Source organism: Lactuca saligna, chromosome 7 (genome assembly GCF_052625555.1).
Source record: "Lactuca saligna cultivar CGN05327 chromosome 7, ASM5262555v1, whole genome shotgun sequence".
Taxonomy (NCBI): Eukaryota; Viridiplantae; Streptophyta; class Magnoliopsida; order Asterales; family Asteraceae; genus Lactuca; species Lactuca saligna.
The window spans coordinates 52,310,110-52,336,098 of NC_136423.1; the positions used below are offsets into that span (position 1 = coordinate 52,310,110).

Consider the following 25,989-nt stretch of genomic DNA (forward strand, 5'->3'; position numbering starts at 1 on the left):
CCTTGGCTCCGGTAAATTCAGCTTCTTGAAAAAAGAGACAGGCATCAAGTTGATGCTTGCACCCGAGTCGGTCAACGCTTGAGTGAAAAGTGCATTTCCAAACTGGCATGGAATTATGATACTCCCCGGATCTCCCTTCTTTTCAGGTAACTCACTCAATATTATTTTCGTGACTTCAGCTAAATCTTTCCTAGCAGCAAAGAGACCCTTTAGTAGGATAAAATACTTGGGCGTTTTAAGCATTGCCTCTCTCTACAAATGGAAGGTTGACTTGCAGGGCTCTAACATGCTCCATAAAAGCTTTATAAGCTTCAACCTTTTCCCCCAGCATGGCTATGATTGGGAATGGCAAAGGGGGTTTATATGGATTTAAGGGAATGACCGTTTTGTCATTAACGCCTGGACTCGTCGAGTCTATTAGAGGGACTCGGCGAGTCTGGTCGGGCTTAGCTGGAGCCGGCTCTTCTTCCCTTTCTGTCTTCCTATTGGAGATCCTTTGTGCATGTGTGAAAAAAATTTCATAACTAGAAGTCACAACACTCACATTCTCCATTCTCGGATTATTTTCGGTGTTACTTGGAAGTTGACCCGGTCTTCTTTCATTCACTTGATGTGCAAGTTGCCCTAGCTGTTTCTCAATGTTGAGAATAGATGCCTGCTGATTCCTTAGCATGTTTCCGGTCTCTTATATTGCAGCATCGTGATCATTGTGCCTTTTTTCGGATGCAACTATGAATCTAGTGAACAATTCTTCCAAATCGGCTTTCTTCTCCATTACCGGTTCTTCCTTTTGATAAAACCCCCTCTCCGTCTGCTTGTATTTCTCCTCCTTATCCTTCTTATATTCTTCGTATGGGAGCCATTCCTTCTTCGTTTTCTGCCAATTCTCGTCGTATCGATCGCCGCTTGAGTAGAACACTTGAGCTTCTTGTTTCCATTTTCATCCAAGTCACAATCTTTTGTGAGATGGGGCCCTCTACAATTCTCACATCCAACTCGAATAGGATGGATTGTTTGATACATTTTTGTCATTCTTCTATCTAAGCTATCGAGCTTTGCCATCATTGCCGCCATGCCATCATTTTCCGAGTTCACTACCCCCGACTTACTTCATTTCTAGGATTGTGGTATTCTCTAGAATGTTTAGAGAATTCTTCAATTAATTCTTTGATTACTGGGGGCGGCTTCTTCGTGAGCGGGCCTTTTGAATCGAGTAATTGCCTTGTCGTGACATTGACTCCATCATAAAAGATGGAGACCTCTTGTTGGCTATTAAGGTCGTGGTGTGGGCAATTTCTAAGAAGACCTTTGTATCTTTCCCAAGCTTCATATAGAGATTCTCCGGGTTGTTGCTCGAAGTTGGCAATGGCCTTCTTTATCTTGGCTATTTTGGAAGGCGGGCAAAAGTGGTCTATGAATTCTTCTTTCATCTTGGCCCATGTGGTGACCGATCCTGGAGGAAGTGACTTGAGCCAATCCTTGGCAGCTCCCTTGAATGTGACTGGAAGCATTCGAAGTAGCTGGGTTTCGTGTGGCACATTTGGTACATTAAAGTAGTCAGCCACATCTTTCACTTCGTCCAAGTGCTTGTAGGCGTCTTCGTGGTCTTTCCCATAAAAAGGAATCTCCTTGAGTTGAGCAAGAATATGACCCTTTAGCTCGAAAGTAGCGGTAGTGGGAATTGCGGGTTGCACAAGTCCCGGGTCAGTGTCATCGCGCATCCTTTTCTTCCATTCCCCCATGGGGACTACATCGATATTAGCCATTGTGATAGCTAAATCGTCTTCAAAATCGGATTCGCTCTCATATGTGGGTTCTTCTCCTTCCTCGGTCTCGTACTCGGTGTCTTCTTTAATTGGGTCTTATTTTGTCACAGAGGCACTGGATGCTCCTGATCTGCTGCTCCTCTTCTTGCTGAAAATGGACTTGAGGTTCTTGAGTGGTGATTTCTTTGAAGAAGCGGATTCTCCAACGGTTTTGCCTTTGCTCTTTCTTAGTGCGGATTACGGGTCTTCAAGAGGAGGGAACAGAGGTGTATCAGATCCTCGGGTCATGAAACGACTGTAAATAAAACAAAAACGCATAAAAAGAACAAAAAATAATTAAAAATTAAAACTGTGAATCAGCGATGAACTCGCCAAGTCGGCACGAGTGCACTCGGCGAGTCGAAGGCAAAAACAGAAAAAATTTCAATTACATTCTTTTAAAACGGATTTTTATTAAATTTTTTTACCAACTACTAATTACCTAAGAATTAACTCTGTGTAAGATAAATCTCACACAAAGGGTTGATTAAACTAGAATTTAGTGCTAATTTATAACTGATCCCCAGCAACGGCGCCAAAAACATGATGTGTGTAGAACTCAACTAGTTTTAAACCTAGTTTTTAATAACAATAAACACACAAAGGCAGTGGACCTATCAATTATGGTAAAGTTAAATAAGTAGGGTATCGAACACAGGGAACGGTAAATTAAAACTAAAAACTAATTTTTATCTAAATTAATTAATAAGTAGGGGTTTTCTCTAGTTTTTCAAGACCAGAAACTTACTACTATTACTTAATCTAAAAATTAGGGAAGCAAAGAACTAACTAGATTCAATAATGGGAAGGAACTTCTGTTTAGTTCAACTCAATTGATCCTATGGTTGATTTTATGGTAATAGTGCAATGGATTAACTCAATTGTTGGCTACTAACTCAAGTTATTAATTTCGCATTCACTACACTAACCCTTAGTGAATAAACTAACTCAAACAGTGGCCAATTGTCTAATTTAATTAAATTCACTAGATTAATTATTCGGATTAATTTAGACTTGCAATTGTCAACTAATTTGGTCCTTTAGTTAACTTCTTGTTGATGGTCATCATACAAGCTCATACATGAAATTATTTAATTTTCTTATTAATTCTAGTTTCATGTTCACTAATCCTAGACATATGATAAAGTGGTCACATAAACATATGAGGTTAGTAATCAAAAGATGTTCATACTATTTAATAACCTTCCTATTAACAGAAAATTAATTATCATTCACACACAAGGTTCTTTAGCAAGCTAAAATAACAAAAATCACCAACATTAATTTAATCCTACTAATAATCAAACCATAGTATCAATTTTGTATCCCCAAACAGAAGTTTGAGAGTTTTAGCTCATGATTAAGGTGAGTAACAGCAAACAAACGAATTCTAGGTGTTTAACCATAATGGAAAACAAAAGATTAAGTAGAATGATGAAAATTGCCTTAAATCTCCTTCGTAGTTGGATTCTAGGTTGTATCTTCGTTCTCTAGGGTTTCTCTGGCTCTTCAATCGTAGCTGATCTCTCTAGAAGGGTTCCAGAATCTCCTCCTGTCTATCTGAGGAATTTTATTTATATTCGAACCGACTCGTCGAGTCAGGCTCCGACTCGACGAGTCCATATCTTAATCCCCGTATGTGATAAGCCTCTGAGTCTCCAAGTCCTTATCTTCTCAAATCTTCGCTTGGACTCGCCGAGTAGTCGACCCTACTCGCCGAGTAGGGGTTGTTTTTAGTATATAAGCTTTTAACAACATACTTTTATGATCTAGTATATAAGCTTGAAGATCATCACATGCATGTTGGTTTGAAGATCATTCATGAGTTTGAAATGTTCAAAAATCGTTTTTGAAAGAAAAATTAGAGTGCATGTGGTGATTTTCCACCAAAACTTGTAGAAAAGTGCATTTTCATGATCTTGACTTAGGTTTAGGACCTTGGATTTCACCATTTACAACATGCATGTTGTTTTTTGGTGAAATCCTACCACCATCATCATCAAAAATGAAGTAAATGAACATGCACACATATTTTCTAAGAGAAAGGTGTAGAGGAAGAAGGAAATGCAAGAAAAACCTTGAAAACATGGAGGAAAATAAAAGGAAATCGTGTTGTACCTTAATGAACACCACTAGATGATGAAGATTTTGAGTTTGAGGTGTATTCTTGGACTTATTTTCTGGAAAATTCCGTGAGTATGGAGAAATGAAGAGAGAAATGGAGTGGTGGTGATGATGAGTGTGAGAGAGAATGAGGGATAGAGTGAGAGAGAAGATGGAGTGTAGAGGGGAATTGATTGAGTGTGTTGGGAAGAGTAGAGAGAGGAGAGAGAAGGGAATCCAAATTTTGAGGGTATAATATCCCTCTCTCTCTCTCTTTCTTTTTTTTTTTATATAAAAATTCAAATATATTATAAAAATTATCCAACTTTTTATAAAATGTGCACCTTAACCTAGTTTTTATGCATAAAACTCTTGATTTTTGACTTATAAATTAAGGGTAATTGTTAATGAGTTCAATTTTATTTCCTTAAATGCAATTTTATAATTTTAATTATTATAAGATAATATTAGAAGCTTCATAATTATTTTTATAGAATTTTTAAGGTTAAAGTTTGTAAATATGAGTTTTAAGGCATTTAGGGTTTTTGAGAGTTTGTAGATCTTTGGATATCAAAATTACTTGAATTTTGAGACATCAAACTATTTTAGAGTTTCATAACTCTTATTCAAATTAGAAATATTGTTTGTAATTTATTTTTATTGGTTTACTGGCATTCTATGTAGTGATTCCGAGATTCAAACGAAATTGAGGAATCAATTATACTTATCCTAGTTTCAACTTTGACTTAAGTTTCTATGAGACTCTGACCTAACTTTTACTACTAGGTCAAGTGCATGATGTGTGTATATGATTCATGAAATGGTGTTCGAGTCAAAGAATGACTCTAATATAGATAGTCACTAAAGTTAAGTAGTAGTAGAATTCATATATCAATGTGAAATCTAAGCACATTATCCATTATTTCTAATTGTTTCAAAGTTTCTAATAGGTTATATCTTAACTTCTAGTTACTAAGTCTAGTATGTTTCGTGCCTATACGTGCAACTAAGTTTATTCAAATCTAGAACCGACTCGAATTTTGACGGTTGTCACAGCCATGTCTAGTCCCCCTTGCTCAATTCATCGATCCTTTGGGACACATTGATTACACGTGATCCCCAACTGGATGTGTCAATTCCTACAATGCATAATCCTCAATACGTAAGGGAAACCTCTAGACTCTACCCCGCCTAGTACTACCTGCATAAACAACACGTAAATAGAATATAGCACAACACGGTGTAGTGATGAACTCACTTCCAAAAGAAAAGAAACCTCCAAAGCAATTTGGGACTCACTCACACCTTATCACCCTTCACATTCCCTAATAGTAACAATTTAAGTTAAATTTAGCTACACATTTACCATAATTATTCTAATAGGAAAATAGGTTAAATTTTAGTTTTTTACATAAAATTTAAGCTCTGTTCAGGACCTGTTTTGTCCTCCTTAAACTCTATAGTTTCAAAACTGTATTACATGTAAGTATTTCATGTCAATATCATTTCAGGGACTACTTACACGCACTCATACGATTTTTCTTCAATTTTTGGTGAATTTTACAAAATTGTCTCGCATTGCAGCTCATACTGGACCAATATGGGTAAATGGTCGTTTTCACGTCGTGGGAATGTCCAGACAAATGAGTCGCAATGTTGAACCTCTTCCACGACATGGGGACCTCTTTTCCACATCGTGGCTACGACTACTACCAGAAGCCATTTCTCTCATGAAGAGCTTAATCACTACAAATCAAAGCTCATACTTCTAGATCTGATTCTTCTTAATGACTTAATGGATAAAGTTTCCAACTTTATCCATTATGACTTCCCCACAAGATAAGATCTTAAACCCTGAGTCCTTAATATGACCAAAACTAGAGCATAGAGCAAAGGCAACTATAGCTTAACACTTTTTCCATCAAATAAGACCAAAAAATGGTCACCAGACAAGCCTAAGGTTCAGGAGTTGCCCAAAAATCCAAGAACATTCCTTCAAGGGACTTCATCACATGAAATAAGAGAAAAGGATGATAAAGGTGGAGGCTTTATCCCTTCCCAAGCTCCATAAGATGCAACAGATGCAAGATCTGAAGTAGATACACCCTTCCAACTAGCAAACACACATTCTTCTTCTCCCTAAGGTGCAAACCAAGGCTTCAAACTTTAAGAACTCCAAGAACTCATGAAGAACACTTAAATGGCGCTAGGGTTTCGAAATAGGAGGATGGAGGCTGAGAGAAACAAGCTAAACCTAGAGTTAAGGACTTTAAATATGGGTGAAACCCTAAAAATCATAGGCTTATTGGGTTGCAACACTCACCACGTCATGGCAACCATCATGCCACGTCTGGTGCTCTCCAAAATACGTGTTCCATAAAATCCATTCCACATCGTGATCATCCATGCACCACGTAGCGGCATAGGGTTTTTTCACAAAACCCCATCTTTGATCCTCTTAGCTCTTTAGCTAAACAGTTCTAGAAAACTGTTGTTACAAAGGCCCCTTTAGTAATTTCACATTTTTTCCTATGAAATCGCATTTGAAAAACAACTGTTTCCGGATAAAGTTGCCCCTTGGAACCCCGCAAGGGGGTGCAGCCTCCTTGACACCGACTTTTTAAAAGCAGCGGGATTAATCTATTCTAATATAAGTGTACACTCCGCACCTCCAACATTGTATTAAAACTAAGATATAATCTCATTGGAAACATGTATAGATTCCATTACATAATATGAACTCGTCACACTAAAATCACCAACATGGGAAATCATTAGTTATTGAACAAATGTGAGAAGTTGGCAACGTGCTTGATGTGTTCATTGCAAAGAGAATATCCAAGGTGGACAAGATGTCCAACTTTATGGGGTACATACGAGTACCCTATTTCCAAGAACCATTACACAATATTTGTGATTCGTGGATTGGCTATTACAATGTCTTCACCCTTCAAGCTAAATTTGACAGGAATGAAAATGTTCTTCAACCAACTACCCAACAGGATCAACCAAGAGGACGTATGCATAAAGAAGTGAAAGTTCCTAAAGGAAAGGCAATGTCATTCGCGAATGTGGTTTCGGTAAATAGAGAGGGTAAACGAGAAATGAGCATATAATTTACCGGCTAACTATTTTTTACACGACTTACAAATAATTTTTTAATATTTTACACGTTTTAGCAATTATCTTCTAGTTTTATTCAAAAAATACTATTGAAATTGTTTTATGTACACATTTACCTTGGTTACTGTTTGAGGTGGCATCCAGGTGGCTGCCAACTTGAATTCAAGATAACAACATCATGGAAAGCCTTCATTCTTACACATTACTTGCAAGTTTCGAATAGTTAAGATTGACACATCCAAGAATGACACCTATTTGCATTGTGATCCACTCCATTAGCCTCCTAAATCATTATCGTTGTTTTCTTCTCTTCTGATGCCTTCTTTTTTCTCCTTCTCTGTCACTAATTCCTCAAACATCACTTATTTGTCATCCACCTTCGTATACTCCCATATTTTTCTATCCATGTTTCTGTTCATTTCTCATCTTAACAACGAGCAGAAACAAAAATACAACATAACTTCAATCTATAATCAAAATAAATTAATAAAAAGCTAGCTACACCACTTTTAGAAAAAATGGTTATCAAATAAAAGAAAACAAGGTAGCTCATCAGCTTTGTCTAGGGCTGCTACGAATGTTTGAGTTGTTACATAAAACGGTGTCTACCAATCACTCTAAAATCATAAATGAGGGAAGACTGGGCAACAACTCAAATTAAAGGACGAGGAATTATAAAGAGAAAACAAGTTGATAGGCACAAAAATTTGCTACCAGTATCATATAAAATATACTTACCACCAACTTGTCTAGCCCGTAAAAATTGGTAAAGATATATACCAATTTATTTTAATTTTCAATTATAATAGTTAAAAGACCAACAAAGGAACTTTTCAGTTTTTTTTTTTAGTTTAATGGCTAATACCATGCTTTTAAATTTGTAAACAATAAACACGCATCACAATTGAAATATACAATTATATATAAGAAATGAATTGGTTCGGTACAAAACATGTTCGGTTTTCTGTGGTACAAATTTGACAATCCTATTCATTTATATAATAAATATAAAGTTTAGTTTAAGTTAAAGGATTTAAGCAGCAAATTGATTTAAATTTACAAACAAATATTGGTATTTCATGCCAAAACAGAATGATTAAATGTACATCCTTAGAGCCAATCGGAATACGGGTCGTCTCTGTAAGCAAACGGCTCCATATATGATGTTTTATAGTCGCTCTGATGAGATTTTCTCCATCCATGTAAATCTATGACAGTGTGATATAAAGATTAATCAGTATTTGCAGCTTAATCTAGATGAAAAGCATCAGCTCAATGTGGGACTTACATTTACGAGGAATGGTATCACCAACTAACATATTTAACCAATCAGGAGTGGTTGACTTGAAGTAATCGCGACGACAAAGATAGTAGCTTCCTGTAGCCAGCTCAAATTCAGATAGAGCTCCTCCAATAATTTCTTCCTCTTTCTTGTAATCTTTGTAGTATTTTGGCTCTACTTCACCATCATCCATGAACACAAGGCTGACACCACACCTGCTTACCATCCATCCATCCCCCACAATGATGGACACATTGATTTCATCTCCAGCGTCTAATATGTTCCCAATGGGCCAATAGCTAAACCACCCAGCATCTTCTCCAACTTCCACATTGGCATAGATCACAGGGTTATACATCCAAGTAAGGCCCTTGCTTGTATTGCTGACTTTGGCAAACAAAGCCCGCGTATATTTATCCCTGTATGATGCAGATAGAGATATGCCTGATCCTCTGTATGATGCGGTTATGTTTAATCCACAGATTCTGCCATTCTCAGGACAAGAAGGCACACGAAAGGATAAGGATGCAGACAATGACATATATTTGGGCGTTGGCATGCTTTGAACCCGTATGCGTGCCAGATATGTGCTCATTATACCATATTCATACAGCACCTGGTCAAACAAATAGAAGAAATATCAAACTATTCATAAATAAATCAGTTTTTTTTTCAGTGGTAAAAAGATGTGTTTTTTTTTTGTTGTTGTGCTTATTCATGCATGCAGGAGAGAGAGAAAGGTACCGCTTTATGTGAACGGTATAATGTGAAATCATCACATATGTGCATCTCCTTAGTATCATGATATCCTTTGATCCATTTCATATGTCCTAAATCTGCTTCATCAAGATGTTCTAACGGCACCAATTTGAAAAGGCCTTGAATTTCATACAAGTTTCCACAACCTAGATATTCAAATTTCCGCAATCTGAACCCAGTGGATTCAAATGTTATTTTCTCCAGTGAAGAACACCAAGATGTACACAACTCTTCTAGAGTACTTGGGAGACAAAGGAGGTATTTTATATTTGGACAACTACTCACATCGAGTACACGAAGCATTTTAAGATTGGTAAGGGGCGTTAACGGATTACTGCAGCGATAGAGAAACAGAAGCTTTAACGAGTCTGGAAAGGGTACCAACAATGATGCTGGCATTCCTTCATCTTTCCAAGGTTGATTACACCCTCCAAAGTCCAGTAGAGAAAGCTTCTTAAGACCTCTGATGGTTTCCAAAACATGAGTCAGACTGAGACGGAAACAGTACGAGAGAATCAAAGTCTCGAGATTAGGAAGTCGGGAAAGACGGCGGATATTGACAAGATTGAAGGACCATTTAAGATTTAGGATCTTCAGCGAATTAAGATCCTATTCAAAGAATACAAACATAAGGTGTTAGAAAGTTGGGAAGCAAAAAGGTCAAGTGACAAAAAAGACATCAAATTCCTACCATGGGTGGTTCAAACTTTTCCAGAAATCCATAGCTCATATGTATAGCCACCAAGTTGCTCCCAAATAAGCTGGAGGGTATTTTTTTCAAACGAAAACTAGTCCAATACAACCATCTCAATTCTGGAAAATTCTTGTAGGATCCCTTGAATTCCACATGTTCTAGCTTGAGCAATTTCAGTTTGTCCATTTTTGCAAGTGTAGCTGTATCAAGGGTTGATGGCTGCAAATTTAGCATTAAGTTAATTAATTAGTACATAAAATATACTGAAATATGAGTACCACAGTCATTCACATCTTTGGCTTACATTTGATGTCATCCCTTCGTGGAGCTTTTGCATGTCAAGTGCTAGACCTTCAATTGTTTTTGAACCCTAACGGGGAAAGATATGAAATGAAACAAGGAAAGTTAACATAGGAGGTTGTGAAAGGGAAAGTAAGTTTAAAGATACACATAATTAAGAAACATCATACCTTTCCGTTTCTCAACAAACGATAAGATTCATCATTTTGTGAGACTCTACTACGTGCTGCGGGATCTCTGGACTCTTGAAGGACTATGTTTCTTGCCATCTCTTGAAGCAGTTGATGCACCATCAATTTTTTACTTGGTGAGATGGTAAGAAGGCATCTGTTAATGAGGGTCCTGATCCCAGCCTTTGCATGCCATTCATGCTCCAATATCTTTGCCACATAACCCTCATATTCACCAACAAAGAAAAAAACAATGTGCAGAAACAGCTCTTTGTTACTGGCATGTGGTAGTGAGTCAAAGCTCTTTTGTAGTATAGCTTGGATTTTACAATCAAGATCTCCTTTCAATGAATTCAGTGAATTCAATGTACTTCTCCAAACCCCTATCATGCTACTTTTCTCCCTTGGCTCTTCAGCGTCAGAAAATAGAGAAGAACCCAATACTTTAAGAGCTAGTGGGTTTCCACCACAATACTCTGCTAACTGAACTGCGAGCTCCTTGAAACCTTCCATAGGAATTTTGGATCCAAATGCATGGAAACTCAAAAGCTGTAATGATTCATCATCACTCAACAATTTGGATTTTTGCACCTCGCACTTCCAAGATACAGACCTGAACCATGCATGTATATCTAAAAGCCTAGTTGTTATTATGATCTTGCTTTGGGTACGAGAAGCCCTTGTTCCAAGTAAAGCGTCTAATTGGTCATGTCCATCAATATCATCAAGAATGATAAGCGCCCTTTTCACTAGTAAGGCATCCTCAACCTTCCTTGTCCCTGCAGATACATTAGATATACTTCCAATATTATTTCCACCTAGAATGTCTGTGAGAAGTTGTTTCTGAAGCCCAAGCAAACCATCAGACTGTTTCGAGTGCTTTCCAATCTCTTCAAGGTAACTGCTGCTTCCAAATTTTTGCGTGTTTGAGTTGTAAATGAATTGGGCCAGAGTCGTCTTGCCACTACCTCCCATGCCACAAATTGCTAGAACGTTATCACCAGATTGCTCTTTTTCCAACCAAGAGTTGATAGCTATAGCTCGAGAATCTATTCCAATTAGATGAGCTGGAGTACTAACTAGTTTCAAATCTAGTTTACAGTCAACTGTATCAACCACTTTTGCGATAAACTCTGTTTCAGACCTGCAAGAAAAGAATAAAGAAAATGAGCACATTCTATTCACTTCTCACTCATTATTTCACATCATATACACATGCGTGAATAGAATGGTATAATGTGTATACATAAGTAACTGAACAGCTATTTGTCCGATCAAGTAAAATTGCAATCTTCACTATAAAGAAAGTTCAATTATCATGCCAAATGTGTCCGGAGACAAGGAGCTAAGCAAATTAAGTATGTGCAAAAGTAAACCAACAACTTAGACTACTATGGAAAATGCCATACAATAACATGCCATGAAATAAACACACAGCTAAGCCTCCAATCATCAATCTAGTTTTGCTCTTTGCATAAATTTAAAGCAATGTGAGCGAAAGAAAATTTCATGATTTGATGTTTTAAAATGCATACCTGAATTCGATCATCTGCTAGGTAAAATTACGATTCCTTATCATATTTAACAATCTCAGTTGAACTAATCAAAAGGAGTTTCAAAGGATTAAATAATAAAAACGAATACAGTAAGCATACCCCGAATAAACCATTCCGGTCAAATCAGCAACCTCTGCAAGGGCTGCCTTCCATCGATTGACATTATACTCTGTCCATTTTGACCCTTCTACTCCTTCTTCTACATTTATCGTGAAACTTTGTCTTTGGTTCCTGACATCTGAGGGATCGACATGGTAAAACACCGGTAAAACAAAATGATTAAAGCTCCGCCTTTGTTCAAGGATCAAAACAAGCTCGTCAAGGCACCATCTGGAATTCGCATACTTCTCTGACAATACAACTATAGAAGCCCTAGATTCTTTGATTGCTCTCTCGATTTCCGGCTTCAGTTCTTGACCTCTGTCGATATTATCATTATCCCTAAAAGTGCGAACTCCTGCTCGTTTTAAAGCTGCATAGAGATGATCTGTAAACGAATTACGAGTATCTTCACCTCTAAAGCTTAAAAAAACGTCATGGCAGCTGGTATGATTTAGCAGAGAAGAAGAAGAAGATGATGATGAAGCAGACGCCATTGAAATTAGTGAGATGAGAGAACAAAGAGGAGTATAAAGGCATCAAAGTCAACTCAGTCTCCGGAGAATTTGAGGTGTTCGGTGAAGTTGGGTTGTCGTTTTGGCACACTACATTTTCTACGCGTTTGTTTCGAATACTTAATTAAAAAATAAGAAAATTGTTAAACTAATAAAAACACTAATTACTTATCTATTTTTTTTTTTTCTTTTTTATCATTTTTTTTAACCGGCAAATACAAATATACTAATCTACTCCTAAACTAACACTTAATTTCACTTATATCCACGATGGGACTTGAACCCTCAACCTCAAAGAGGTAAAGCACCACTTGATACCGCTGGACTAGAAGCCCTTTTTTACCAAATGACTTCTAGCAGAGATGGTCCCTTGTAGGTTCAATTAAAAAAAAAAAACAATTTTTAACCAAAAATTAACGGTTGTCTCGAAACAGCTTCTAAAACTGTAAACTTTTAGGTTTGTTTAATGTTTCACTTTTTCGCCTATTATTTCGTCTTTTCACCTACTGTTTCGGTTTTACTATAAAAAAATAAAATAAAATAAAAAATCATTTTCTGGACTAAAACTTTCGGTATTATTTTATCTATGGTATTTTCTTAAGTTGGGCTACGATTTTCCTTTTTTTTTTTTTTTGAAAAAAAAAACATTAAATGTAAACTATAATATATTTATATACAACTTACAAACAAATTAAAAAAATAATAATAAATAAATAAATAAAACGTAGGCTTCATACGAAACCTATGGTGTACAAGTACACAATGCACAATATATGCATTGTATACTTGTACACCGTAGGTTTCGTATGAAGCCTATGGTGTCACACTCTCAAACCAAGGATGGCGGAAACGTCCGGGGGTGGAGGACTTCATGTATAGTATCATAACCACAATTTCAATAGTAATTTAAGCAAACACAACCAACATATATATAATTGAAAAAGTTACATCACTTGTATGAATTACATGGTTCAAAATCAATTACAATATGTTGACAAAATATGAAAGTTTGACGCCTTAACGTCCCATCCTCAAAAGCACTTGATTACCTGTTTAGTGTTTTCCTGAGAATACAAGTTGTTTGAAAAGTATCAACACAAAGGTTGGTGAGTTCATAAGCTTTTATTATAAAACTTAGTAGAAGTCTTTCACATGTAAATGTCGCGTTTGTTTCAGAAAAATCCGATATTTTCCTTGAAGTCCGTAAAATGTAGCCTTATAACCAAAGACCAAAATGTATAAGAAATCATCCTTACTTAGTAGAAATGTCGTGAGTTTGAAATGATATGGAAAGTAAATTTTAAATCAACCTAAAACCTACTTCGGTTTTATGAAATCCCGTAAACTTTATGAATTGTTAACTCCCTACGTGAGTCGCTATAATCATACTGTGACTATGTGAACCTGCCACAACGTTTCTCAGGCGTCGTGAAAATGAAATGACATTTGTCACCCGTAGACCTGCAGGTCCCACTGTAGCTAGCAGCAAGGTGTGGGGTGTCAAACCCAATATAGATCTATATACAAGTATCACGTTCTCCCTCAAGGAGATTCTGATTATAACTATCAGGAATTATATCCCGCACTCGGACGTACGGGGAGAGAGAGAGAGAGTCTCACAATATAGGTTAACAAGTTTACGTGAAATGTGTGTGACTATAAATCTTTCTTGTATGAATGTACCCTTTTTGTACGAGTGTGTTGAGTGATGTATCATAAACTATACCTATTATAGTTTATCTAAAATGTATGTAATATATATGAACTCTTTTATGGAAATGTATTAGTGATATGAATTTATCAAACTATACTTTTTATAGTTTAATATACGTGTTCTAAAATGAATGAATAATATTTATTATGAATTACTTAGTTTCAGTTCATGATGACAAACTAACAAGGAAACACATTCAATAATTAGAATTTATGATTATACACTTTGCTCAACATAATACAAAGTGTTATGATATTTACATGCTGTTGGCTAACTTTAGCCATTCTGCCCTGTTTTGGGAAAATCATAGAAAAATCATACGAAGTCGAAAACTAGATCCGTAAATTCTGAGAGTTCACAAAATGTGTCTAGTTTACTCATAATTTTTATCACGATTTTTAAGGACCTCCAACTTGGGTGAATAAGTCCAAAATCACAGACTGGTCCGGATTGTTGTTTGAAATGATAGGCAGTTTTGTAAAAATCACCATAAATTGTAGAAAAATCGTATGGAGATGTGCAAGTAGCCATTTTAAAGCTAATAACCTGAACTATTTTCACCTTGTACAGTTTTGAAAACAAAAATGTTTAAGATGCCCAAAACAGTCCGTGAATGGAGTTGAACTTTTCTGATGAAGGCTGTTAGAAAATTTTAGTTATGTTCTTAGTGTTTTAACTTGTATTCCCCCCCCCCCCCCCTGAAAACTTGAGAAAACATGAAAATGTGCGGGTATGAACTCACCTTAAGTGATTTCAGTAGATGATTGTTGAAGAATGGAAGTGTTTAATTCAAGAACACTTGGAGATGCCTTGAAGATTTTCGAGAATCTAACATTATAGTTATGGAGTTTGTGTAAGCAATCAAAGATTTGAGTAGAGTGAAGTGAAATAATAATAGGGAGGGTGAATTTTACTTACTAAGAGTGGAAGAACACTTGAAATCAGCCTTGAATCTCGAAATTTGTGTAGAAAAAGTTTGAGAGAAAAGTGGTGTTTGTTACTTAGTGGAATGAGAGCAAATGAGAGAAAATAAGGAGAGTGGATGTTTGTTCCAGCTCAAAAAAAGGTGGGAATGAGTGTAATTTGAGTGTAAGGGACATTGAAGTGATATAGGTAAGGTGGGGAGGTATGGCTGGTCATAGAGTGGGTGTGGGGTGGTTGCTTGTGTCATAAGTTAAGGCAAAGTCAACACTCCACCTTAAATAAATCCCCCATTAGATCTTTATTATTTAGATAATGATTTTCATCAAAATATGTTTAAATTATGAGCATTTAGAGTTTATTATGTTAAAATATAATTTCTGGAGAAAATCCCGCTTTAAAATCACGAAAAACGGGCTTAAAATGTTAAAAATATCAAAAATGGGCTAAAAGTGACAAATTTCCGAAATCTGGCCGAGGTTCGGCCTTCTGATGCTGAAACCGAGAGGAGGGAGGGTAGAAACCGAGAGGGAAGAAGAGGGAGAGTAGGAACCGAGAGGGGAGAAGAGAGAGGGTAGGAACCGAGAGGGGGGAGGAGAGAACTGAGAGGCGCGAAGAGACAGAGAGGCGGAGTAGAGACCGAGAGGAGGGAAGAGACAGAGAGGCGAGAAGACAGAGACCGAGCGACCGAGTAGAGACAGAGAGTGAGAAGACAGAGACCGAGCGACCGAGTAGAGACAGAGAGTGAGAAGCGACCGAGAGAAGGCGACAAAGACCGAGCGAAGAGAAGAGAACAGAGAGGAGAGAAGGAGCAGAGACCGAGAGGGGCAGAGACCGAGGCTCGGTCTCGCATGCCTCAGCCAACAGAGGCTCGGTTCTGGTCCTAAGAGGCCTCTCTTCTTGGTTTGGGTTCCTAAAGCCTATTTTTCTCGTTTTCGCCCCGTTTTAAGCCGTTTTTGACCCGGTTAAGGGTCGGAATGACCCAAATGATTCTAAAAAGTTACGGGAACTTTTGAGAGAGATTTGGGAGAGATTTCACATACTTGGAGAGATTTGGGAGAGATTTGACATTCTTGGAGAGATTTCTCATACAAAGAGATATTTGAGAGAGATTTCACATACTTGGAGAGATTTGGGAGAGATTTGACATTCTTGGAGAGATTTCTCATACAAAGAGATATTTGAGAGATATTTCAAGTGTGGCATTTGTGAGTGTTTGGCTCCGCAATGCAACTTTCTTGAGCCCCGTTAAGTTATGATTAAGGATCCCACACACTCCCGATGAGTATGCAACATGGTTTTTATCAGTTTAGTTCATTGATTAGCACTAGGGCTTAGGAAATTTTAACACAAGACTTTTCTCAAGTGATGTTTTCCCATTAATATAGTAAGTTATACAGTATGAACATAACACAAACCCTAATACACAAGGTTTAATCGAGTTGACCGGTTTGACTTGATGACTTGACTTGACTCAAGATTGACGATTGTCACATCATCCCCCCGTTAGAGGGAATTTCGTCCCGAAATTTAAATTCGGCTGGGACTTCAAGGGTTTGGAAAAAGATGCGGATACTTTTGCTTCATTTGATCTTCGCGTTCCCAGGTAAACTCAGGCCCTCGTTTCGCGTTCCAACGAACCTTCACTATGGGAATGCGACTATGTTTTGTTCTCTTGATCTCTCGATCCATGATCTCGACGGGTTCCTCCATAAAATGGATATTTTCATTAACTTCGATTTCGTCGAGCGGTATTACGAGTGTCTCGTCAGACAGACACTTCTTTAAGTTGGATACATGGAAGGTAGGGTGTATATTACTAAGTTCTTGTGGTAGTCGGAGTTTGTACGCCACAGGACCAATCCTGGCAAGGATTTCGAATGGTCCAATGTACCTTGGGTTCAGTTTCCCTCGTTTACCAAAACGTATCATCCCTTTCCAGGGGGAAACCTTTAGTAGTACCCGGTCTCCGACCTGGAATTCTAAAGGTTTGCGTCGCTTATCCGCGTAACTCTTTTGTCGATCACGAGACGCTTTCAGTCTTTCCCGAATTTGAATGATCTTTTCTGTGGTTTCCCTTATGATTTCAGGCCCAGTAAGGGTGCTATCAGGGATTTGCCCTTTGGCTAGCTAAGTATCCCTGAGTTCGGCCCAACACAGAGGTGATCTACACTTGCGACCGTAGAGAGCTTCGAATGGAGCGACTCCAATGCTAGTGTGATAGCTGTTATTATAAGAGAATTCGATAAGCGGCAGATGGGTATCCCATGCCTTACCAAAATCTATCACACAGGCTCTCAGCATGTCTTCCAATGTCTAGATGGTTCTCTCGCTTTGTCCGTCAGTTTGTGGATGGTAGGCCGTACTCATGTCAAGCCTAGTTCCCAGAGACTTCTGTAGGGACTGCCAGAATCGCGAGGTGAATCGACTATCTCGATCAGAGATAATGGATGTTGGTACACCATGTAGTCGCACGATCTCTCTAATGTACGTCCTGGTTAACTTCTCCATCTTGTCTGTTTCCTTTATTGGCAGAAAGTGCGCGGACTTGGTCAATCTGTCCACAACAACCCATATGGTATCCATCCCACCTGATGTCTTAGGCAGTTTGGTTATGAAGTCCATGGTTATTCGCTCCCACTTCCACTCGGGTATATCCGGTTGTCGAAGTAGTCCTGATGGTTTCTGATATTCCACCTTGACCTTGGCGCAAGTGAGGCACTTGCTCACATAAGTAGCAATTTCAGCCTTCATGTTTGGCCACCAGTATAACCTTTTGAGGTCTAGATACATCTTATCTGACCCAGGGTGAATGGAGTATCGAGTCTTGTGGGCCTCGTTCATTACCACGTCTCGGTACCCACCGAACTTCGGTGTCCAGATTCAATTCATGAGATAACGAGTTCCATCCCCTTTTGACTTCCAAGTTCTTGTTCATCCCTCTTAGTGCTTCGCTTGCCACGTTTTCTGGTTTCAAGGCTTCTAATTGGGCATCCTTGATCTAGGTGGCCAGTTGGGAGTGGATGGTCATGGCTAGGGATTTTACTCGGCGACCCGAGTATTCTTTCCTGCTTAAGGCATCGGCTACTACATTGGCCTTGCCCAGGTGGTAGCGAATTTCACATTCGTAGTCATTCAATAATTCCACCCATCTTCTTTGGCGCATATTAAGTTCCTTCTGATTGAGAATGTGCTGAAGACTTTTGTGATCAGTGAAGATGGTGCACTTGGTGCCGTAGAGGTAGTGCCTCCAGATCTTCAGGGCGAACACCACCGCTCCCAGTTCAAGGTCATGGGTTGTATAATTAACTTCATGTGTCTTCAGTTGCCTTGATGCATAAGCGATGACTTTTCCCCTTTGCATGAGTACACAGCCGAGGCCTTGATTCGAAGCATCACAATACACCACAAAATCATCGGTTCCTTCTGGAAGAGACAAGACTAGTGCGCTGCATAGGGCTTGCTTTAGTGTCTGGAAGGCGGCTTCTTGTTTATCTTCCCATTCGAACACCACACCTTTCTGAGTCAAGGTGGTGAGAGGCTTAGCGATCTTGGAGAAGTTTTGTATGACTTTTCCCCTTTGCATGAGTACACAGCCGAGGCCTTGATTCGAAGCATCACAATACACCACAAAATCATCGGTTCCTTCTGGAAGAGACAAGACTGGTGCGCTGCATAGGGCTTGCTTTAGTGTCTGGAAGGCGGCTTCTTGTTTATCTTCCCATTCGAACACCACACCTTTCTGAGTCAAGGTGGTGAGAGGCTTAGCGATCTTGGAGAAGTTTTGTATGAATCTTCGATAGTAGCCTGCGAGTCCCAAAAACTGTCGGATTTCGGTTGGCGTTGTAGGTGTTGACCAATCTTCGATTGCTTTGATCTTTGAGGGATCCACATGTATTCCTTCCTTGCTTACTACGTGGCCAAGGAATCCTACTTCACGGAGCCAAAATTCACACTTTGAGAACTTGGTGTAAAGCTTCTCGGTTCTTAAAATCTCCAGAACTAGTCGTAGGTGTTGTCTGTGCTCTTCTTCGCTTCTCGAATAGACCAAGATATCGTCGATGAATACGATGACGAATTTATCCAAGAAGGGTCAACACACTCGATTCATCAAATCCATGAACACCGCAGGTGCGTTTGTTAACCCGAATGGCATCACTACAAATTCATAGTGCCCATAGCGAGTTCTGAATGTCGCCTTGGGGCTATCCTCTTCCTGAACTCGTAGTTGGTGATAGCCCGACCTCAGGTCTATTTTTGAAAAGTAGCTGGCTCCTTGGAGCTGGTCGAAGAGGTCATCGATTCGGGGTAGGGGATAACGGTTCTTGATAGTGAGTTTGTTTAGTTCTCGGTAGTCTATGCACATGCGAAAAGACCCATCCTTCTTCTTTACGAATAAGACTGGTGCTCCCCAGGGCGAGAAGCTTGGCCTGATGAACCCTTTGCTCAATAGTTCATTCAACTGGCTGGATAGTTCTTGCATTTCTGCCGGTGCTAAGCGATATGGAGCCCTGGCAACGGGGGTAGCTCCTGGGATTAAGTCGATCCGAAATTCAACTTGTCGTGCGAGTGGTACACCTGGCAGATCGTCTGGGAATACATCAGGGAAGTTGCATACTTTTGGAATTTCTTTGATGTCCTTCACCTCCTGTTTCTTATCTACGACGTGGGCTAAGAATGCATGGTATTGCTTTCGGAGGTATTTTTGGGTTTTAACACAAGAGATGATTTGTAGGTTCGCACTAGGTTTATTGCCATAAACGGTGAGAATGTTGCCGTTCGGCAGATTGAGGCGGACGGCCCTTTCGTAACATAGAATGTCGGCACGATGAAGGCTTAACCAATCCATACCAATGATTATGTCGAAACTTTTTATGGTGACCGGCATAAGGTCAATTTTGAACAAATGGTTGTCTAGAGTGAGAGTACACCCTATGTAAATATCGTTAGCGCGCTCAACCTTTCCATTTGCCATTTCTACGACGTAAGAATCTTCTAGTGGCTGGGAATTTTGCTTAAGTATATGTTTGAATTGGTGACTTATGAAACTTCTTTTTGCCCCACTATCGAAAAGTACGCATGCATAAGAGTTATTGAGGAGGAACGTACCAGTAACCACAGAGGGATCCTTGACTGCTTCTCCCTGCCCTAAAGTTAGGACTCTCCCTACACCCCCAGTATTAGGGGCTCGTGCCTTGGGGCAGTTCCTCCTGAAGTGTCCCGTTTCACCACATCCATAGCAGGTTTGGCTTGCCCCGGTGTTGGCGGTCGTAGCGACTTGAGCGGCGGGTTGAGTAGTTGCTCTACAGAATCGTGCGGTGTGTCCCTTCTTGTTGCAGTTATTGCAGTGTAACTCTCGACAAGCACCGTTATGGTGATAGTTACACTTGTTGCACTTGGGAAGAGTTCCCGTGTACTGTTTCGGCGGCACTGGAGTGACAGCAGTAGTGGCGGCACGGACAGCAACAATCTGTTGCTTTTTGGCGGGGTCCTGCATTGGTTGTTTCTTTTTATTGCCCCAGAACTTCCTCTTGTTGTTCCCTCCTTTTGACCGGTCGGTGGTGGTTATCATGGTACCACGGCTAGCCCTGTGATCTATGAGTTGTTGTGCCAATTCCTTGGCACTCTCAAAGGTAGTGGGTTTCGAGGCCAATACACTATCTTGAATCTGAGATGACAGCCCCCAGAGGTATTGTTCCACCTTCTTCTCTTTTGGAGTGACCATTGTTGGACAGAGAAGTGCTAGGTCGTTGAAACGGGCAGTATAAGTTTCAAGATCAGTGCCTGTCATTTTGAGGTTCCAAAGTTCTTCTTCAAGTTTTTGTATTTCGCCCCTCGGGCAGTATTCCTTTAACATTAAGGCTTTCAAATCCTCCTAGCTGATTGCATTAGCCACTGCAGGAGTAAGTGATTTCACTCGGCCATTCCACCAAGTAAGTGCTTTTCCAGTGAAAGTGAATGCCGCATACTTGACCTTGCTCGCTTCGGGACAAGCGCAGATTTCGAAAACTGTCTCGGTCCTTTCGAACCATTGCACCAGCGTGATGACGCCCCCACTTCCATTTAAAGGGTCGGGTTTGCCATTCGTGAAGTCTTTGTAAGAGCACTCCCTCGTACGCCCCGTGCTGTCCCCATGAATGGAATTTGTAGCTCCGGATCCAGAACCACCAGAACCATTGGTACCCATTTGCGACATTGCTGCTGCCACGGCTGCTGTTACTGCAGCCTGAAACATCGCAGGATCAAACTGCGGGGGTGGTGGTGGAGGCGGCACCGTGTTGTCGGAAGGTCTTGGTCTTCTCCTTGGTGGCATGGTTCTGTCATAAAAAAAAATGACCAGTCGGTGAGACTTCAATAGTGATAACGAGTCGAGTGTTACTGGTTTCATCCCTCTTGTATTTTATCAAAACTTTATTATTCGTAAACTGTTAGTGTGATCAGGTTATGATGTCTAGTGCCAAACATTCAATAAATAAAACGCATGCCAAATTTCATTGATAACTTTTAGTACATAACGTTTAGAGGGAAAAGTTTGACCACATAAGGGTCCACATTACATCGTTACAAAAGATAGTTTTGGCATTACAAAAGCCCTTTGAATAGTGTAATCACTTAGTCGCAGGGTCGACCTACATACAAAGAGTAGCACCAACGCGTACTCATAAAATTTTACTACCAAGACGTGAGAATAGTAACGAGTTCTAATCAGTGCGACCCTTCTTTGACGGAGGCTGCGATGATGTCGATGCGCCCTGTAGTTCCGCCAATCTGCGTTCGGCTGCAACCATTCTCTCTTCGAGTGCCATGTATCTTTCCCGATACTCTCTTGTTTCTGCTTGAGCTGCGAGAAAGTCTTGAATGAGTTGGTCTCTGTGGTGGGAGTCTCGTTCCAGGTCTCTGGTGCGATCAGTAGTAGACTTTACGATGGCGCTTAACTCCCGGACCTAATCGGTCGTCGTCCTACCACGATCATCCATACTTGCTATTCGCTGTATCATGACGGGGAGAGCTCTGTCAGCCGGTCCACCATGAGTGAGATCATAGTAACCTCGTTGGTAGCCATATGGTGACCGATGGCGTTGTTATCAGCTCCATCTTTCGATCGTTGTTACCCAAGGGGGTTCAGGTCCGTTATATCCAAAACAGTGCGCGGGTACCCTCGCGATGTAGGGAGGGTTGAATACTTCTGGTGGTTCCTCTGCTTCGTTCCCAAACATGACTATCTCATCACCTTCCTCTTCTTCCTCTTCGTCTTCCTCTTCTTCTTCTTGTTCGTCTTCCTCTTCTTCTTCTTGTTCGTCTTCCCCCTCGGGCCCCTCCTCGGGATCCTCCTTGGGATCCTCTTCGGGATCCTCCTCGGGATCCTCCTCGGGCTCATCATCGATCCATCCCGCGTTTCCCTGATTGGGAAAATATGGGTCCCCGGGTATATGAAATCCTGCCATGTCGTCTGCACGAGAAACGGGGGTTAAGAAGCACATATCGGAAAAATAATAACCCGGCGCTATAGAAACATACCAATTTTCCTATAGTATTTTTTTTAAATGTTTATATTTGGTTCTTAGCGTGTTCTTTATGGAGTGTAGTTAGGTTATCAGATTTGTCGCTCATTACGACTATTCCTTAGTGTGCGTAAGTTACTTCTTGGACGGATATAGTTGATCAGGCTATATCCCTCCCAGAACTGATTACACATGCTAAGGCGTACTAATAATGTTCGACTCCTCCTCTTTCAATTTATGTTCTCCAAAGTTATGACACCATGCTAGTATAAAATGCATGTAAGTATACTTTAAAACAAGAAATTATTTGTTTTCTAAAAGTACAACTCGTTAAAGCATTTTAAGAATCAGAGACTTTTAGTCCCAAATGTGTTTATAGTTTGTATATCTTATGTGGTTTGACATACTTAATTCACTATAAACCACGCTCTGATACCAATCTGTCACACCCCCAAACCAAGGATGGCGGAAACGTCCGGGGGTGGAGGACTTCATGTATAGTATCATAACCACAATTTCAATAGTAATTTAAGCAAACACAACCAACATATATATAATTGAAAAAGTTACATCACTTGTATGAATTACATGGTTCAAAATCAATTACAATATGTTGACAAAATATGAAAAGTTTGACGCCTTAACGTCCCATCCTCAAAAGCACTTGATTACCTGTTTAGTGTTTTCGTGAGAATACAAGTTGTTTGAAAAGTGTCAACACAAAGGTTGGTGAGTTCATAAGATTTTATTATAAAACTTAGTAGAAGTCTTTCACATGTAAATGTCGCGTTTGTTTCAGAAAAATCCGATATTTTCCTTGAAGTCTGTAAAATGTAGCCTTATAACCAAAGACCAAAATGTATAAGAAATCATCCTTACTTAGTAGAAATGTCGTGAGTTTGAAATGATATGGAAAGTAAATTTTAAATCAACCTAAAACCTACTTCGGTTTTATGAAATCCCATAAACTTTATGAATTGTTAACTCCCTACGTGAGTCGCTATAATCATATTGTGACTATGTGAACCCGCCACAACGTTTCTCAGGCGTCGCGAAAATGAAATGACATTTGTCACCCGTAGACCTGCAGGTCTCACTGTAGCTAGCAGCAAGGTGTGGGGTGTCAAACCCAATATAGATCTATATACAAGTATCACGTTCTCCCTCAAGGAGATTCTGATTATAACTATCAGGAATTATATCCCGCACTCGGACGTACGGGGAGAGATAGAGAGTCTCACAATATAGGTTAACAAGTTTACGTGAAATGTGTGTGAATATAAATCTTTCTTGTATGAATGTACCCTTTTTGTACGAGTGTGTTGAGTGATGTATCATAAACTATACCTATTATAGTTTATCTAAAATGTATGTAATATGTATGAACTCTTTTATGGAAATGTATTAGTGATATGAATTTATCAAACTATACTTTTTATAGTTTAATATACGTGTTCTAAAATGAATGAATAATATTTATTATGAATTACTTAGTTTCAGTTCATGATGACAAACTAACAAGGAAACACATTCAATAATTAGAATTTATGATTATACACTTTGCTCAACATAATACAAAGTGTTATGATATTTACATGCTGTTGGCTAACTTTAGCCATTCTGCCCTGTTTTGGGAAAATCATAGAAAAATCATACGAAGTCGAAAACTAGATCCGTAAATTCTGAGAGTTCACAAAATGTGTCTAGTTTACTCATAATTTTTATCACGATTTTTAAGGACCTCCAACTTGGGTGAATAAGTCCAAAATCACAGACTGGTCCGGATTGTTGTTTGAAATGATAGGCAGTTTTGTAAAAATCACCATAAATTGTAGAAAAATCGTATGGAGATGTGCAAGTAGCCATTTTAAAGCTAATAACCTGAACTATTTTCACCTTGTACAGTTTTGAAAACAAAAATGTTTAAGATGCCCAAAACAGTCCGTGAATGGAGTTGAACTTTTCTGATGAAGGCTGTTAGAAAATTTTAGTTATGTTCTTAGTGTTTTAACTTGTATTCCCCCCCCCCCCCCCTGAAAACTTGAGAAAACATGAAAATGTGCGGGTATGAACTCACCTTAAGTGATTTCAGTAGATGATTGTTGAAGAATGGAAGTGTTTAATTCAAGAACACTTGGAGATGCCTTGAAGATTTTCGAGAATCTAACATTATAGTTATGGAGTTTGTGTAAGCAATCAAAGATTTGAGTAGAGTGAAGTGAAATAATAATAGGGAGGGTGAATTTTACTTACTAAGAGTGGAAGAACACTTGAAATCAGCCTTGAATCTCGAAATTTGTGTAGAAAAAGTTTGAGAGAAAAGTGGTGTTTGTTACTTAGTGGAATGAGAGCAAATGAGAGAAAATGAGGAGAGTGGATGTTTGTTCCAGCTCAAAAAAACGTGGGAATGAGTGTAATTTGAGTGTAAGGGACATTGAAGTGATATAGGTAAGGTGGGGAGGTATGGCTGGTCATAGAGTGGGTGTGGGGTGGTTGCTTGTGTCATAAGTTAAGGCAAAGTCAACACTCCACCTTAAATAAATCCCCCATTAGATCTTTATTATTTAGATAATGATTTTCATCAAAATATGTTTAAATTATGAGTATTTAGAGTTTATTATGTTAAAATATAATTTCTGGAGAAAATCCCGCTTTAAAATCACGAAAAACGGGCTTAAAATGTTAAAAATATCAAAAATGGGCTAAAAGTGACAAATTTCCGAAATCTGGTCGAGGTTTGGCCTTCTGATGCTGAAACCGAGAGGAGGGAGGGTAGAAACCGAGAGGGGAGAAGAGGGAGAGTAGGAACCGAGAGGGGAGAAGAGAGAGGGTAGGAACTGAGAGGGGGGAGGAGAGAACAGAGAGGCGGAGTAGAGACCGAGAGGAGGGAAGAGACAGAGAGGCGGAGTAGAGACCGAGAGGAGGGAAGAGACAGAGAGGCGAGAAGACAGAGACCGAGCGACCGAGTAGAGACAGAGAGTGAGAAGCGACCGAGAGAAGGCAATAGAGACCGAGCGAAGAGAAGAGAACAGAGAGGAGAGAAGGAGCAGAGACCGAGGCTCGGTCTCGCATGCCTCAGCCAACAGAGGCTCGGTTCTGGTCCTAAGAGGCCTCTCTTCTTGGTTTGGGTTCCTAAAGCCTAATTTTCTCGTTTTGGTCCCGTTTTAAGCCGTTTTTGACCCGGTTAAGGGTCGGAATGACCCGAATGATTCTAAAAAGTTTCGGGAACTTTTGAGAGAGATTTGGGAGAGATTTCACATACTTGGAGAGATTTGACATTCTTGGAGAGATTTCTCATACAATAAGATATTTGAGAGAGATTTCACATACTTGGAGAGATTTAGGAGAGATTTGACATTCTTGGAGAGATTTCTCATACAAAGAGATATTTGAGAGAGATTTCACATACTTGGAGAGATTTGGGAGAGATTTGACATTCTTGGAGA

At 39.4% G+C, this 25,989-nt stretch overlaps 1 protein-coding gene and 1 non-coding gene across 2 annotated transcripts; one reads left to right on the forward strand and one right to left on the reverse strand.

The window, feature by feature from the left end:
• Window positions 1-1,275: 1,275 nt before the first annotated feature.
• Window positions 1,276-1,382, forward strand: LOC145007812 (small nucleolar RNA R71). Its single transcript, XR_013663176.1, has one exon. It is a non-coding gene; the product is annotated as a small nucleolar RNA R71 (small nucleolar RNA).
• Window positions 1,383-7,935: 6,553 nt separating this feature from the next.
• Window positions 7,936-12,463, reverse strand: LOC145004564 (disease resistance protein RUN1-like). The gene is made up of 7 exons (XM_078963500.1): window positions 11,892-12,463; window positions 10,237-11,380; window positions 10,071-10,136; window positions 9,764-9,985; window positions 9,058-9,681; window positions 8,320-8,929; window positions 7,936-8,239 (listed from the first exon to the last, which is right to left on the reverse strand). Exons 1-7 carry the CDS (start codon window positions 12,386-12,388, stop codon window positions 8,142-8,144), a joined length of 3,261 nt encoding a protein of 1,086 aa, XP_078819626.1. The 5' UTR covers window positions 12,389-12,463; the 3' UTR covers window positions 7,936-8,141.
• Between the last annotated feature and the right edge of the window lie 13,526 nt (window positions 12,464-25,989).

Excerpts from the sequence above, each read along its gene's own strand:
- LOC145004564 (XM_078963500.1), bottom strand. The coding sequence starts at position 12,388 with ATGGCGTCTGCTTCATCATCATCTTCTTCTTCTTCTCTGCTAAATCAT. Across the intron at positions 11,381-11,891 it reads ACCGGAATGGTTTATTCGGG|GTCTGAAACAGAGTTTATCG; the intron begins GTATGCTTACTG and ends CTTTTCTTGCAG. Across the intron at positions 9,986-10,070 it reads ACGAAGGGATGACATCAAAT|CCATCAACCCTTGATACAGC; the intron begins GTAAGCCAAAGA and ends CTAAATTTGCAG.